Source organism: Sapajus apella, unplaced genomic scaffold (assembly GCF_009761245.1).
Source record: "Sapajus apella isolate SASKATOON/1434 unplaced genomic scaffold, GSC_monkey_1.0 scaffold1, whole genome shotgun sequence".
Classification (NCBI taxonomy): domain Eukaryota; kingdom Metazoa; phylum Chordata; class Mammalia; order Primates; family Cebidae; genus Sapajus; species Sapajus apella.
Window position 1 is genome coordinate 6,581,459 of NW_022436941.1, and position 16,741 is coordinate 6,598,199.

General features: G+C 40.8%; 1 protein-coding gene across 2 annotated transcripts in view; it reads left to right on the forward strand.

The window, feature by feature from the left end:
• Positions 1–10,394, forward strand: part of PPP2CA (protein phosphatase 2 catalytic subunit alpha) — a 32,949-nt gene extending 22,555 nt beyond the window's left edge. The window contains exons 3-8 of one of the 2 annotated variants that reach the window (XM_032251401.1): positions 117–160; positions 4,323–4,496; positions 5,589–5,678; positions 6,169–6,330; positions 7,821–7,939; positions 8,818–10,394. In XM_032251401.1, the coding sequence (XP_032107292.1) occupies positions 117–160; positions 4,323–4,496; positions 5,589–5,678; positions 6,169–6,330; positions 7,821–7,939; positions 8,818–8,890 (662 nt within the window). In that variant the 3' untranslated portion in view covers positions 8,891–10,394. The remainder of the gene's footprint in view (positions 1–116; positions 161–4,322; positions 4,497–5,588; positions 5,679–6,168; positions 6,331–7,820; positions 7,940–8,817) is intronic. The other variant, XM_032251438.1, reaches the window with a different exon arrangement.
• Positions 10,395–16,741: the final 6,347 nt, after the last annotated feature.

Here is a 16,741-nt window from a genome sequence, read left to right on the forward strand (position 1 = left end):
TTCACTTTTATGTTGGGGCGTGTTGAAATGGGTAAGATAGTCCTCTTGAATGTTTTTTCCCAATTATTTTCTCCCAGATACAAATTACTTGTTTATGGGAAATTTTGTTGACAGAGGATATTATTCAGTTGAAACAGTTACACTGCTTGTAGCTCTTAAGGTAATTTCAGTTTTGTTGGGGCATGTTGAAATGGGTAAGACAGTTCTCTTGAATGTTTTTTCCCAATTATTTCCTCTACCCGAGTGTTAAATTTTAAAACAAAATTCTACATTTAGGAATATATGTTTGGGTTTTGGACTTACAAATCATAGGCGTCTGCATTCTGAGTAAGGGGATGATAGAGAATCAAAAGGAAGGGAATGAATGTCTCAGTCATATTATTTGAAGAAATAGGCCAGGTGCAGTGGCTCATTCATGCCTGTAATTCTAGCACTTTGAGAGGCCGAGGCAGGCAATCACCTGAGGTCAGGAGTTTGAGACCAGCCTGGACAACATGGTGAAATGCTATCTCTGCTAAAAATACGAAAACTAATTGGGTGTGGTGGCAGGTGCCTGTAATCTTAGCTACCCTGGAGGCTGAGGCAGGAGAATTGCTTGAACTCAGGAGGTGGAGGTTGTGGTGAGCTGAGATTGTGCCACTGCACTTCAGCTTGGCAACAGAGGGAGACTCCATCTCACAAAAGAAAAATGTTAGAGTGCTGATGAAATAGATATTTTAGGTCAGTAAATTGGTATATGGAGAGGTAATGTAATTAATTATAGTTGTGTTTTTAGATAACTTTTGAAGTATTGTAAATGTATAAACATACCAAATGGCAAAATGTGTACATCAGCTGGTCACAGTGGCCTGTGCCTGTAATCCTGCACTTTTTGAGGTTAGGACAAGGTGGGCTTATTGCTTGAGTCCAGGTGTTTGAGACCAGCCTGGGCAACATGACCCCGTCTTCAAAAAAAAAAATTGAGTGGGGTGGCAGAGGCCTGTAGTCCCAGCTGCTAAGGAGACTAAGGTGGGGAGAGTTGCTTGAGCCCAGGAGGTCATGGCTGCAGTGAGACGTGATCTTGCCACCCTATACTGTAGCTTGGGTGACAGTGAGACCCTGTCTCAAAAAAAAAGGGAAGAAGTTCAAGAAAAAAAGAATTTTTCTGAGGAAGAAATTAAAGAAAATATTTTATCTAAAATTTAATAGTGAATATGTACATTATGGTTTATCTAAGTTGAATAGTTTTCAGCCATTAACAATGATATAATCTAGAATAGACTGGGTGCAGTGGTTCACTCACGCCTGTTATCTCAACACTTTGGGAGGCTTGGGGAGGCAGGGAGGATCAGTTGAGTCCAGGAGTTCAAGAACAGCCTGGTCAACATAGACCCCATCTCTGCAAAAAGTTTGGGGGGGGGGAAAAAAAAAACTAGCCGGGTGCAGTGGTGCCCACCTGTAGCTTCAGTTACTCAGGAAGCGGAGGTGGGAGGATTGCTTGAACCTGGGAGGTCAAGGCTACAGTGAACCATGATTGCATCACTGCACTCCAGCTGGGTGGCAAAGCAAGACCCCTGTGTTTCTGAAAAACCAAAAATCTAGAACTGAAGAAAGCAAGTTCCAAATTTACATGCGCTACATACCAGTTGTAGCTTTGCAAAATGTACGGATGATCTGAACATGAAGCAGAAAGTGGTAAACAGCTTTTAGGGTGGCAGGCCTCTCTGCCTTTCCTTTGAAATAAATTGTTTGACTTTACCCAAAAATCTTGGGGAGATTTTTTTTTCTCTTCCATGGCAACAGATTCATTTTTATTAAAGAATATTCAAAATGATAAAATGGCTGTCAGACTTTTCTAATATTAGAGAAGCAATGAGATGTGTATTTAGCAAGAGCTGAATGCATAGTGATGAATATCTAAATTGTGTAGAGTGCTACAAAACATTTTTGGAGGTCATTATTTTCTATATCTGTAAAATGAAGGAGTTCGACTAGATGGTGGAATGTTTCTGCAGTGACGCTAAATACTATGAAAGGAGCTAAGCTGTGCTAAAAACCCAGGATGAATCCTAGTGCTCAAAGAGGAATGAATGTGCTACCCTTAAGAGTTTATGCAAGCAGTCTGGGCAGTCTAGTGAGACCCTATCTCTTCAGAAAACAACTTTAGCCAAACACGGGGACATGTGCTATAGTCCTAGCTGCTCTGGAGGCTGAGGTGAGAGGATTGCTTGAGCCTAGGAATTTGAGGCAGCAGTGAGCTATGATCACACTACATTTGAGCCTGGGCGACAGAGTGAGACCCTATTTGGAGGAAAAAAAGACTAATTCATGAAGGTGTAATGGGCTGAATTATAGCCCCCAAAATTCGTTTGAGTCCTAACCCACAGCACCTCAGAATGTGACTGCATTTGGACAGTTAATTAAGGTAAAGTGGGGTCACATGGGTAGACCCTAATCCATTGTAAGTGGTGTCCTTATTAGAGATAAGGACACAGGCAGATGGGGAAGAAGATAAGCCAGATGGAGAAGATAAGCATCCATAAATCAAGGAGAGAGGCCTTCAGAAGAAACCAACTCTGCTGACACCTTGATCTTGGACTTCTACCTCTGGAACTGTGAGGAAATAAATTTCTGTTGTTTAAGCCACCTATTTTCTGATGCTTTATTGTGGCAACCTTAGCAGAAGAATACCTGGGGGAAGGATGTTCCTTTCAGTAAATGATGTTGAAGCAAATGGATCAAAATGTATGGTAGAACTAAACCTAAGAGCTAAAGCTATAAAACTACCAGAATAAATCAGAAAATCTTTGTCAGGTTAGGTAAGATTCTTAGATACAACAAAAGGATGATCCATAAAAAATGGAAAAATTGGACTTTATCAAAATTAAGATTATTTTTCTTCAAAATATGACACCAGAAAAAAAGTATATGTATTCAATTTTTTCGTTTTTTGTTTTTTGAGACGGAGTTTTGCCCTGTCACCCAGGCTGGAGTGCAGTGGCATGATCTCCACTCACTGCAACCTCTGCCTCCTGGGTTCAAGCGATTCTCCTGCCTCAGCCTCTCAAGTAGCTGGGATTACAGGCGTGCATCATCACACCCAGCCAATTTTTTGTATCGGTACTAGAGACCGGTTTTCTCCATGTTGGCCAGGCTGGTCTCGAACTCCTGGCTTCATGATCTGCTGGCGTTGGCCTCCCAAATTGCTGGCACAGCAGGCGTGAGCCACCCTGCCTGGCCTCAAATATATACATACATACATATATATATATCTTCTATAGTGAATAAAAGACAGATACTTTTTAAATGGGCAAAATATTTGAATGGATACTTCACCCAAGATGATGATACATGAGTGGCCAGTGAGCACATGAAAAGATGCTTGATATCGTTCATAATCAGGGAAATGAAAATTAAAGTAACTGAGATACTACTTCACACATATTAGAATAGCTGTAATCAATAAGGTAAATAATACCAAGTGTTGGTTAGTACTAGAGATAAAAATCTTCATGCATTGCTGGTGGGAGTATAACGTGGTCTAGCCACTTTGAAAAACTTTTTGTTTCTCAAAAAGTTAAACATTACCACGTGACCCAACAGTTATATTTGTAGGAATCTTTCCAAGAGAAATGAAAGCATGTGTCCACAGGAAAACTTCCATGCAAATGATTATAGCAACATTATTCATATTAGCCAAAAACCCTGGTATCTTACCTGTGAATAGAGAAACAAAAGAAATGGTATAGCCCTACATTGAAGGACTGTGCAACTATGAAGAGGAGCAAACCACTAATCTGTGCTACAACATGGTGAGCCTCAAAAATATTTAAGTGACATTTAGCCAAAAGATACAAAAGACTCCATTTTGTATTCCATTTATATGACATTTCTAGAAAAGACAGACTCAAGACAGAAAGTAAATCAGTGGTTGCCAGGAGCTAGAGTGGGAGTGGAGAGTGACTGCAGACAGGCAGGAGGGATCTTTTCAGGATAATGGAAAGGTTCTAAAACTGGATTGTGGTGATTGTTGCATAACCATAAATTTTTGAAAAATTATTGAACTGTAAAGTAATTTATGTGTGGGGTTTTATATACCATTGATTATGCTTGGTATAAAGCTGGTGATAGAGTGAGTTTGATTTTAGTTGAGATGTGGTGAGCAAACACACCATGGGGATTTAAAAACTTTGTAGAGCTGCGGTTTTGGTTCAGTATGATAGAAGATGTGTGCTGGTTCTTCAACAAAATTGTAATTCTAGTGTTTTTTCTATAGAATGTTTCCTGGATTGTCATTGGTTCTTGAAAGCTAGTTGATTATGTTTTCCATTTTGTTGTTGTAGGTTCGTTACCGTGAACGCATCACCATTCTTCGAGGGAATCATGAGAGCAGACAGATCACACAAGTTTATGGTTTCTATGATGAGTGTTTAAGAAAATACGGAAATGCAAATGTTTGGAAATATTTTACAGATCTTTTTGACTATCTTCCTCTCACTGCCTTGGTGGATGGGCAGGTATGTGGATCTCAAAACTCCTTGCTGGTTATTTCAGAGACTCTGCTTTCTTTAATGTTGAGGTGCTCGTGACCCTTTGCACTCTTTTTTGTTTTTATTTTTTTGAGACGGAGTCTTGCTGTGTCACCCAGGCTGAAGTGCAGTGGCACACTCTCCGCTCACTACAATCTCCACTTCCCTGGGTTCAAGCAATTCTCTGCTTCAGCCTCAGCCTCCTGAGTAGCTGGGATTCCAGGTACCTGTCACCACACCTGGCTAATTTCTTTGTATTTTTTTAGTAGAGACAGAGTTTCATCATCTTGGCCAGACTGGTCTTTAACTCCTGACCTTGTGATCCACCTGCCTTGGCCTCTCAAAGTGCTGGGATTACAGGTGTGAGCCACTGTACCCAGCTGACTCCATTCTTATACCCCTTTGGGAATATATTTTAGTAGAAATTGATAGCATTCATTCAAACTTAAAAAAAAATTTAATTTGACAAGTAATTGTGTCCAGTTTTTTAAAGTGCGTTATTATTTATATCAGGCACTGAACTATATGGTGGGATCACAGAGGTGGATGGTGTAATCCATATATCCTCTCAGACTGTTTTTGGACAAGCCTGGGAGATGTAAGGAGCTAATTATTGGTTTAGGTAGATGTGTACACAAAAGAACTTACAAGAAAATTTTTTGAGTATGAAAACATTAGTGTCTGGCAGGGAATAGGAGTAATATCCAAGAAGTTTTCTCAAAGGAGCTGTTTAAGGTAGAGTCGGGGTGTGACAGCAATGGTCTGTTAGGAAGAATGAGAGTGTACTGAGTAATTTAGAGTGGGCTGGAGCAAAGATGTACCCTGCAGAGTCAACCCTCATTCAGGCAGAGCACAGAAACACCAGTGGGGCCAAGTGGTGGGGGCACCCGGCTCATTTTTTAAAAAATTTTATAGAGACACAGGCTGTGTTGCCCAGGCTGGTCTCAAACTCTGGGCCTCAAGCAGTCCTCCTCCCTCAGCTTCCAAAAGTGCTGGGTTACAGGCATGAGCCACTGTGCCCAGCCAAGAATGTTTACCAATTTTTTAGGTGAGGTTAACATTTTAAACCACTCATTTCAGATCTTCTGTCTACATGGTGGTCTCTCGCCATCTATAGATACACTGGATCATATCAGAGCACTTGATCGCCTACAAGAAGTTCCCCATGAGGTATGACTTTTATTTGATAAAATCTTTTCAGAAAACATATTAGGGAGTGGAGAAGTTTAATTGTAAGTTATTTCATTATATGCATTCTCTCGTTTAATTCTAAAAAACAACTTGAGGTGTGAGCACTATTGTCTGGCCTGTTTAGAAGAAGCTACATTAAGAAACCTGCCAAGATCACAACAGCTATGGAGCTGGGTTTATTAGGACCTAGGTTGTCTGTCTTCGTAGCTCTGAAATTTGCATAATATGGGCAGATTAATTAGGGCATGTTGCTGTTGGGCCCCATGGATGTCAGCTGTGTCTCATAAAGACTGCTAGAAAATACATCTTGTTTGATGGCAGATGTTTGACTTCAACTATACAATCTATTAGCATTTTCCACAAACATCACTCAAAAAGGGTGACTTAGGTGCTGCTTCTGTTGCATTACTCAAATACTGTGTTAACCATGTTTGTGAAAGGCAGTTTATAACTTGAAGTTACTTTTTAGGGTCCAATGTGTGACTTGCTGTGGTCAGATCCAGATGACCGTGGTGGTTGGGGCATATCTCCTCGGGGAGCTGGTTACACCTTTGGACAAGATATTTCTGAGACATTTAATCATGCCAATGGCCTCACGTTGGTGTCTAGAGCTCACCAGCTAGTGATGGAGGTATGCTCTGTTCTTTGAAATATGACTTGCTTCTTAGTAAACTTAAGGAAAGATTTTAGGGAATTTTAAATTAATGACTTTTGTGAGAAATTCTATCTGTTCCTTCTGATGAGTTTGCCATTATAGGGTGAGCCTTTTCAGTAGATGCATACTAGAATTAAAAGCTCAAGCTTTTGATTACAGTTAATTAACCGTTAACATGTTTTCAGAGAATTCTGAATGGAAGTGCTTGGGATTTAAGAGTGGGAAAGTAAGATGTAGGAAGTTGGAGTGTGTGTATAATATTTTATGATCCCACTGTTTATTTCATGTATTTAACACATATATATGAAGGAGAGACTGGAAAGAAATACACTAAAATGTTTTAAATGGTCCTTTGGTGGGTAGGATTACAGGTGATTTGAAAGCAGGGGAAGAGGCTAACGTTCCTTTTTTTTTTTTTTTTTTCCTGAGGTGGAGTCTAGCTCTTTTGCCAGGCTGTAGTTCAGTGGCGCCTTCTTGACTCACTGCAACCTCCACCTCCCAGGTTCAAGCAATTCTGTCTCAGCCTCCCAAGTAGCTGGGATTACAGGCATATACTGCCATGCCTAGCTAATCTGTGTATTTTTAGTAGAGACAGGGTTTCACCTTATTGGCCAGAATGGTCTCATTCTCCTGACCTCGTGATCCACCCACCTTGGTCTCCCAAAGGGCTGGGATTACAGGCGGGAGCCACCGTGCCTGACCAGGGCTAAAGTTCTTGACATGGCACACTGATGAGCATATTTTAAAAAATAAAGTCCTAATTAGTTTAATACTAGTACAACTCTGTGGGTATTGATAAAATCTGACTTTGCTAAAGATAAATTTGTGAACAATACTAAACGAAAAGTAACAGCAGTAGCTTGTACATTCAGATGGATGGACTTGGAGGAAGCAAGGCTGGAAAGGCAAGAGGCATGTCTCATTTGTTCCTGGGCAGTGAACCACACTAATAGGCCTTTACCTATGACAAGAAAGTTAGTGAGGTTCTGGTCTCCAGGATTAGGTGTCTACCTCTCTAGAGAATGGCCAAATAAATACTTATTCTTAAATCACGTTTTAAGGCCACTGCAGTAGAAGAGGCTAATGAGACACTACCATTTTCAGCAAGTCAGATACATAAGAAGCAGTTTATTCTTTGGTGGTTGGTGCTGTTAAAGGCTTTTTTAAAATTTATTTCTAGTAGTAAAAGACTGAGTTTTGTAATTAGGGGGAAAACAAATACATGTGTGTCTTACAGGTTGTATAAAAAGGGTTATTTACAGGTTGTATAAAAAGGGATATTTACAGGTTCTATGAAAAGGCATTATTATTAACGCAAATTTGTAAGTCATCCAGAAAAAAAGCATTAACATTTTTTAAGCCTCTTTGGCAGGGGTGGGAATGAGTAGAGATTTTCTCTCGAGTGAAGTAACATTTAGTTGTAAATGAGGGAGTAAAGTAAGATATTTATCTCCTTTTCCTTGTAGGGTTATAACTGGTGCCATGACCGGAATGTAGTAACGATTTTCAGTGCTCCAAACTATTGTTATCGTTGTGGTAACCAAGCTGCAATCATGGAACTTGACGATACTCTAAAATACTCTTTGTAAGTACTTCTACCTGCCTGAACAGTTGATTGAATTGGTAAATATGTAGGTTTTTATTTTGTTTATTTATTTATTTTTTGAGAGGGGGTGTCACTGTATTACCCAGTCTTGTCTCGAACTCCTAGGCAGAAGTGATCCTTTCACTTTGGCTTCCCAGAGTGTTGGGGTTACAAGTGTAAGCCACAGTGCCCAGCTTGAATACATAGTTCTAAATGGGAGGTTTAAAGTTTAAGTGATTATGCTATGCTAGATTCCAACTTTTTTTTTTTTTTTGGAGACGGAGTTTCGCTCTTGTTACCCAGGCTGGAATGCAATGGCGCGATCTCGGCTCACTGCAACCTCCACCTCCTGGGTTCAGGCAATTCTCCTGCCCCAGCCTCCTCAGTAGCTGGGATTACAGGCACGCGCCACCATGCCCAGCTAATGTTTTGTATTTTTAGTAGAGATGGGGTTTCACCATGTTGACCAGGATGGTCTCGATCTGTTGACCTCGTGATCCACCTGCCTCGGCCTCCCACAGTGCTGGGATTACAGGCTTGAGCCACCGTCCAACTTTTATTTTTAAGATTTTTTTTTTTTTTTAGTAGACTTACATTGAAACACACCAACGGGAACTTATTATGTATAGACCCTAGTATAAATGACTAGGTTTTTCACTTTTAAAACCATGTTTTCATAAAAGCATAGTTTCTGTGACTGAAGTTGCTTAACTCTTTCAAGTGGAGTATAGTTAACAGACCATTATCATTAGGGTTCTATTACATTGAGACAAGCTGAAATTGGATAGGAAGTGTAAAGTATGGAAGACTCATGTTCTTGATTTTGTCAATACATGGATGTCTTGGAACATAAATTATGAATGTGTCTTGTTTTTCAGCTTGCAGTTTGACCCAGCACCTCGTAGAGGCGAGCCACATGTTACTCGTCGTACCCCAGACTACTTCCTGTAATGAAATTTTAAACTTGTACAGTATTGCCATGAACCATATATTGACCTAATGGAAATGGGAAGAGCAACAGTAACTCCAAAGTGTCAGAAAATAGTTAACATTCAAAAAACTTGTTTTCACACGGACCAAAAGATGTGCCATATAAATATACAAAGCCTCTTGTCATCAACAGCCGTGACCACTTTAGAATGAACCAGTTCATTGCATGCTGAAGCGACATTGTTGGTCAAGAAACCAGTTTCTGGCATAGCGCTATTTGTAGTTACTTTTGCTTTCTCTGAGAGACTGCAGATAATAAGATGTAAACATTAACACCTCGTGAATACAATTTAACTTCCATTTAGCTATAGCTTTACTCAGCATGACTGTAGATAAGGATAGCAGCAAACAATCATTGGAGCTTAATGAACATTTTTAAAAATAAGTACCAAGGCCTCCCCTCTACTTGTGAGTTTTGAAATTGTTTTTTTATTTTCAGGGATACCATTTAATTTAATTATATGATTTGTCTGCACTCAGTTTATTCCTTACTCAAATCTCAGCCCTATGTTGTTCTTTGTTACTGTCAGAACCTGGTGAGTTGTTTTGAACAGAACTGTTTTTTCCCCTTCCTGTAAGACGATGTGACTGCACAAGAGCACTGCAGTGTTTTTCATAATAAACTTGTGAACTAAGAACTGAGAAGGTCAAATTTTAATTGTATCAATGGGCAAGACTGGTGCTGTTTATTAAAAAATTAAATCAATTGAGTAAATTTTAGAATTTGTAGACTTGTAGGTAAAATAAAAATCAAGGGCACTACATAACCTCTCTGGTAACTCCTTGACATTCTTCAGATTAACTCCAGGATTTATTTGTATTTCACATATTACAATTTGTCACATTGTTGGTGTGCACTTTGTGGGTTCTTCATGCATATTAACTTGTTTGTAAGACAGAAAATCTGTGCTGCTTCAGTAAGACTTCATTGTAAAACCATATAACTTGAGATTTGAGTCTTTGGGTTTTGTTTTAATAAAACGGCATGTTTTCAGGTAGAGCTTAACAAACTAAATGATGTGTTTACTTAGTGCAGTTTCTGGTTATGAATATTATATTGCTATGTATATTATATGGACTCTTCAAAATGATGGACAGATTGGCAAATTCCTAACAAATCTTTGTACATTGTTAAGTCATATGTTCTTAGAGTTAAATCTGTCTCAGATAAGAAAGCTGTTAAAGCATCAGTCTGTGTCAAGTTCTTTGAGTGATACTAGTGAAACAAAATGGAAACTATTGTTGGGTCATGGTTTAGTCTTATGTACATTCACCCAAAGACAAAAATGGTACTTGAAGTGGCAGTGTTCAGCATTTAATGAGTTTTTCCCCCTTTTGTCCTTCGAAGAGGATTAGATGTTAAAAACAGTTCTGTGGGAACTAATACTTGATATTTTAACCTACCTGAGTAAACAAGAACACTTAATCATACTTGTGAGTATAGTAAATAAAAATTTTCTTCCTTTGTGCTGTGTTGAATCTGGAACCAAAAGGGAAGTTATAGCATATCCACTTTCTAAGATGCTTAAGGAACACATACATATTTAATGTCTTTTCTGACCTAATTGTTAGTATTTTTGGTCGCTTGTGGAGTTAATTTTCCAAAGCAAAAGGCCATTAAGGTTTCTACATTTCATTTCATTCTTTTCTTTCACAAGAAATACATTCTCTGTGTGTGTGTCTTTTTGTTGCTCTGTCACTTTCTGCCCTTTCTCTTCAACTGAACAAATAGCCTATCTGTGTGCAGTGGTTTTAATCAATGCCTAAGTAGTCTAGACACGAAGCAGCTATTTTTCAGGTCCTGTGATACCAGAATTGACTAAGGAATACATGTATTGTAATTGACATGTGGTGTTAACGGCCAGGCACAAATTCTCTTGAATTTTGTGGTTAGCATAATGGGGCTTGTGACAAGAGTAGCTTGGTCTTAGAATAGGGTTTAAAGTAATTGTTTAATTATAGAGACTGACTGGGCTCTGGCCATCTAAACTAGAAAGTGTTAGTACCCTACCTTCTTTTGAAATGGCTGTGGTAAGGAAAATGGTAAGTATGGTAATTTTCTTTAAAATATATATGGTTGGTTGGGAATCACTATGTTGGGTATTGTTGATTTCTCAATTAGTAGCATTAGAATAGGATTTTCATTAATAAACTTTTACAGAGCTTTATTCTAAGAAACAGACCGGGTGCTGTGGCTCTTACCTGTAATAGCATTTTGAGAGGCCGGCGCAGGCCGAGCTCTTGAGGTTAAGAGTTCAAGACCAGCCTGGCCAACATGGCAAAACCCCATCTCTACCAAAAAAAAAATACAAAAATTAGTGGGGCGTGGTGGCATAGCACCTGTAGTCCCAGCTACTCAGAAAGCGAAGGTGAAAGGATCACATGAGCCCAGGAGGCGAGGTTGCGGTGGGCCAAGATTGTGATACTATATTCCAGCCTAGGTGACAGAGCCAGACCTTGTCTCAAAAAGGGATTCTTAGTCTGTATAGGTTTTTTGGTTGTGTTTTTTGTTGTTTAAGATGGAGTCTCACACTGTCACCAGGATGGAGTGCAGTGTGCAATCTTGGCTCACTGCAAACTCAGACTCCCTGGTTCAAGCTATTCTGCCTCATCCTCCTGAGTAGCTGGGATTACAGGCACATGCCGCCACACCCAGCTAATTTTTATATTTTTAGTAGAGATGGGGTTTCACCATGTTGGCCAGGATGGTCTCGGTCTCCTGATCTCATGATCTGCCCACCCTAGCATTCCAAAGTGCTGGGATTACAGGCATGAGCCACCATGCCTGGCTTGTAATAGGCATTTTTAAAATTTGTCAATTAATTTCAAGAAGGACTTAGCTCAGGAATAGGATAGTTATTTCTGAGGTTCTCAGCTTTGTTGCCTGCAGAGATTCTGATTTAAATTGCTGGAGGAGGGCCCAGGCACAGGTATTTTTAAGTTTCCCAAGTGATTCTAATTTATATCTAGGGTTAAAAACTCAGCTGGGCGCAGTGGCTCAATCCTATAATCCCAGCACGTTGGGAGGCTGAGGTGGACAGATAACCTGAGGTCAGGAGTTCGAGACCAGCCTGGCCAGCATGGTGAGAAATCCTGTTTGTACTAAAAATGCAAAATTAGCTGGGCATGGTGGCAGGCGCCTGTAATCCCAGCTACTCGGGAGGCTGAGACAGGAGAGTCACGTGAACCCTCGAGGTGGAAGTTGGCAGTGAGCCGAGATCGTGCCATTGCACTCCAGCCTGGGCAAAAAGCGAAACCCCACATCAAAAAGCAAAAACACCTCACTGCTGTTTTCTAGCTACAAACAAGGAAATTGAGATACGTGGTGGTGGGTGGTGGTTCATGGATGTTGGTAAGGAATTAAAATGTGCCATGTGACTCGGTGACTTAACTGTTGAGTATAAATGTATGGTTAATGTGTTCTTAGAAATAGGCATATAGTTCAGTAACAGTAAGGCTTGTTTGTTTTGAAATAGGTTTTGGCTCGTGAGCTAAAGCGGTTTTTCATTAAAGCCTTAATCTGCTGTCACCTTTTTTTTTTTTTTGAGGTGGAGTCTGGCTCTGTTGCCCAGGCTGGATTACAATGGCCAATCTCGGCTCACTTTAACCTCCGTCTCCTGGGTTCAAGCTGTTCTCCAGTATCAGCCTCCTGAGCAGCTGGGATTACAGGCGTGTGCCGCCACACCCAGCTAATGTTTTCTATTTTTAGTAGAGATGGAATTTCACCGTATTAACCAGGATGGTCTTCATCTCCTGACCTTGTGATCCACCTGCCTCAGCTTCCCAAAATGCTGGGGTTACAGGCATGAGCCACCTTGCCCAGCTGTCCTTACACATTCTTTTGACGTATTTCTAGTCTTCATAAACTTTTTTAAATTTAGATTTTTTTTGCCTTCACAATTATGCATCTGTTTTAGCAAATAGCCCTATGAAGGTTGTAGATGTATTATTTTGGGCGTTCCTGGTGATTTTTTTTTTTTATCCAATTATAGTTTAAGTTAAATTTTAGGAATATAAGTATATTTTATTTCTACTTTTTATTATATAAAATTGCACAAGTACTATTGTCTAGACAAAAATGGGATGTTGCTAACAGCATTGTTGGCTTGTAGGCAGTGCTGTCCTGTAAATAGATTGAAATGTATTTTTACCAGCTGGTATATAAATCTGAGGGGAGAAAAATGTGGATTGTGTTTGAATTGTTTAAAAGTTGAACCTACAGAGCGATAAGTGACAACCACGTAAGTGAAATACAGGCAACAGACCCCAGTTTGATGTCATGCCTGGACCAGAATTATTATTTTCCAAGAGTGAAAGAGGAAATACAGCTAATGAGTGAATTCCGGAAAAGGTCATATACTTTTTTAAGGAAAAGTACAAACCCTCATGTCTGAGGTTGAATTTAATTACAGCCAGCCCTCCGTTCCATATTCAAGGGTTCCGCATCTAAGGATTCAGCCAATCGTGGACTGAAAATAGTTTGGGGGAAAAGGAACCAATAAAAACCAATACAGTGGCCAGGCGTGGTGGTTCACACCTGAAATCCCAGCACTGGAAGGCTGAGGCGGGCGGATCACTTGACGTCAGGAGTGTGAGACCAGTCTGGCCAACATAGTGAAACCATGTCTCTACTAAAATGCAAAAATTAGCCAGGTGTCACGCACGCGTATAATCCCAGCTACTCGGGAGGCTGAGGCAGGAGAATAGCTTGAACCTGGGAGGTAGAGGTGGCAGTGAGCCAAGATTGAGCCACTACACTCCAGCCTGGGCAACAGAGCAAGACTTCATCTTATTTTAAAAAAACAAAACCACTAATACAGTGTAACAACTATTTACATGGCAATGGCAATTTCATTGTTTTAGGTATTATGAGTAATCCATAAAGTACAGCCAGCCTTAAGCATCCACGGGGTTGGCATCAACGGATTCAACTAACCTTGGATTTAAAATGCAGTGTTCTCCCCCATACCCCCCGAGACAGACTCTCTGTCACCCAGGTTGGAGTGCACTGATGCAATCTCTTGAACCTCTGCCTCCTAAGTAGCTGAGATTACAGGTGTGTGTTACTACGCCCAGCTAATTTTGTATATTTGGTAGAGATGGGGTTTCACCATGTTGGCCAGGCTGGTCTGAAACTCCCAACCTCAGGTATCCACCTGCCTCTGCCTCCCAAAGGCTGGGATTACAGGCACGAGCCACCATGCCCGGCCAAAAATGCAGTGTTCTTGAATGCAGAACCCACTAATAAAGGGGACTGACTTCCGGACTTGAATATCCACGTGAGGTGTCCCGGATCCAGTCTCCCAAGAATAGTGAGGGATGACTGGTTTGTATCCTCAACAGGCTTGGGAGAAGTAGCTAGGACTTTGTTTACTCTGCCTACAATGCTGCTAACACAGCAAACCACTGCTCCTGGCTAATTTTACTACTTGGGTCCCTTGGGAATCTATCTTGAGATAGCCTCAGTCATGGTGTACAATGTCCTCAATCATTCACTGTTGTCCCTGGGAAGGACTTTAATGTGTTCTTCCCACTGGACTCAGTGGCTCACGCCTGTAATCCCAACACTTTGGGAGGCCGAGGCAGGTGGATCACTTGAGGTCAGGAGTTTAAGATGAGCCTGACCAACATGGTGAAACCCTGTCCCCACTAAAAATACAAAAATTGGCTGAGTGTGATGACACTTAACTGTAATACCAGCTAGTCAGGAAGCTGAGGCAAGAGAATCGCTTGAACCTGGAAGGCAGAGGTTGCAGTGAGTCAAGATTAGACCACTGCACTCCAGCCTAGGTGACAGAGCAAGACTGTCTCAAAAAATATATATGTGTGTGTGTGTGTGTGTGTGCGTGTTTCCAACCAATAAAAAATTTAGCTGTTCTTTCTTGGTACGGTGGTAGGCTGTAGCCACCAGCAAGTGAAATATCTGGTGGTAAAGGCCAGAATTGTGGTGATAGGAAAGGAAGTTAAGAGTGTTTCTTGCTCCGTAAAACACTAGGAAGATCACAGTGAAGGCTCTCATTAAAGCTATGAGAAATGCCCAAAGCTGTTGAGTACCTCTACCTCAAGGCTTAGCATAACTTCTGATATGCAAGGAGACTTATCATCAGGGTTTTTGCAGTTCTAGAACTACATTGGAACCTGGGGATAGGAGCAAGAGCTAGTAGTAGGTTTGGCAGGCCTGGTCAAGGGACAGCTTTAAGGTCAGGTATGTCCAAATGTGTCAGGAAGTAGGTTGCATGGTGTGGTGAAATAAACCAGATGTAACATCTGTGATGTGCTCTTGCTGTTGAGTTCAGCTTTCAACATAAGTCCCTTTGCAGTGAAGGTCTTGGGTGTGTGTTGCATGCAGCAGGCAAAGGAGCAGGAGCAGAAGCTGTATAATGTATTTGGTCTTGAACATTCTTTGTTTTCCAGAACCACATTCATCTCTACCTTGGTCGAAATTCTTAAAAGTACCATTTTAATTTTAATCTTTTCAATGATCTGTGACTAAGATTAGAATGCAAAGACAAACCCAAGACCTAGCTCACCGCTTCCTCCTCAGAGCTACACTGGAACTGGTTGTAGGGTAAATCTGCTAGGGAGATAGGCAATTTAAATATGAGTCAGGGGCCGAGTGCATGACTTGTAATCCCAGCATTTTGGGAGGTGGAGGTGGGCAGGTCACCTGAGGTCAGGAGTTCGAGACCAGCCCGACCAATGTGATGAAACCCTGTCTCTAATAAAAATACACAAATTAGCTGGCATGGTGACATGGGCCTGTAATCCCAGCTACTTGGGAGGCTGAGACAGGAGAATCACTTGAAACTGGGAGGTGGAGGTTGCAGTGAGCTGAGATCATGCCATTGCACTCCAGCCTGGGCGACAAGAACGAAACTCTGTCTAAAAAAAAAAAAACAGGAGTCAAGATTTTTGGGATAGCAGTATGGCTTTCACAGCCTCTGGAAGGATCCAGGTCATGTGCGACCTGGTATGGTCTCTTGGCCTGTTGCCACCACACCAGTTTTTGCCCTTAATTTTAGCCTTGGCTCTGGGTTTATTTAGTATATTAGTGATTGCTTTATTGGTCTTTGGGTTTTTCTAGCTTCACCACAGATCCTAGGAAAAAAACCATACTCTAGAAATGAGAAGCCAGGATTTTTAAAGTAGGGCTGGGAATATGAGTAGACATCTTTTGGATTTTCAAAATGTGTTTGCTTAAACCACCTTTTGACAGCAGTTAGACATTTCTGCTATCAACCTGAGTGGCAGATGGCCTACAGCATTTGGTATGTTAAAAGAGTACAGAGTAAGTGAGTCATGGCTTCTGAAATACATCAATTTGACGTTGCAGTCCTGAAAAAGGCAATAGCTGACATATCCTGAACCAGCTTTGGATTTCCAGTGCACTCAATGCTGAAATAATTGCTGTAAAGGGTTGAGTTGAATTCAGAGTGACTAGGAGAGTATAGATACTGAACGTTCAATCTTTGAAATGACAGAAATAGCTGATGGTGAATATTGTCTAGCACTGAGCATTTCCATGTGCCAAGCATGTTAACATGGATTATTTTCTTGAGTCTTCTCAACTCTGTTGAGAAGGGCAGAGGAGATTCTGCTATTCAGGCATTCTGACCGCAGAGTTCCTGATTTTCAGGAAGCATTAGGTTTCACTTGCCTTTGCTGAAATTCTTATTAATGGTGTTTAAAGTGTGGGCAAGAGTGTACACAGCTTTAAGGTTTAGATGTGTGGCTCAGCCGTATTCAGGAAGCTAGGTGTGTCATGGGCTCTTTGGGGAGTGTGGTGAGGAAGGCTTGCATACTGGGCCTTTA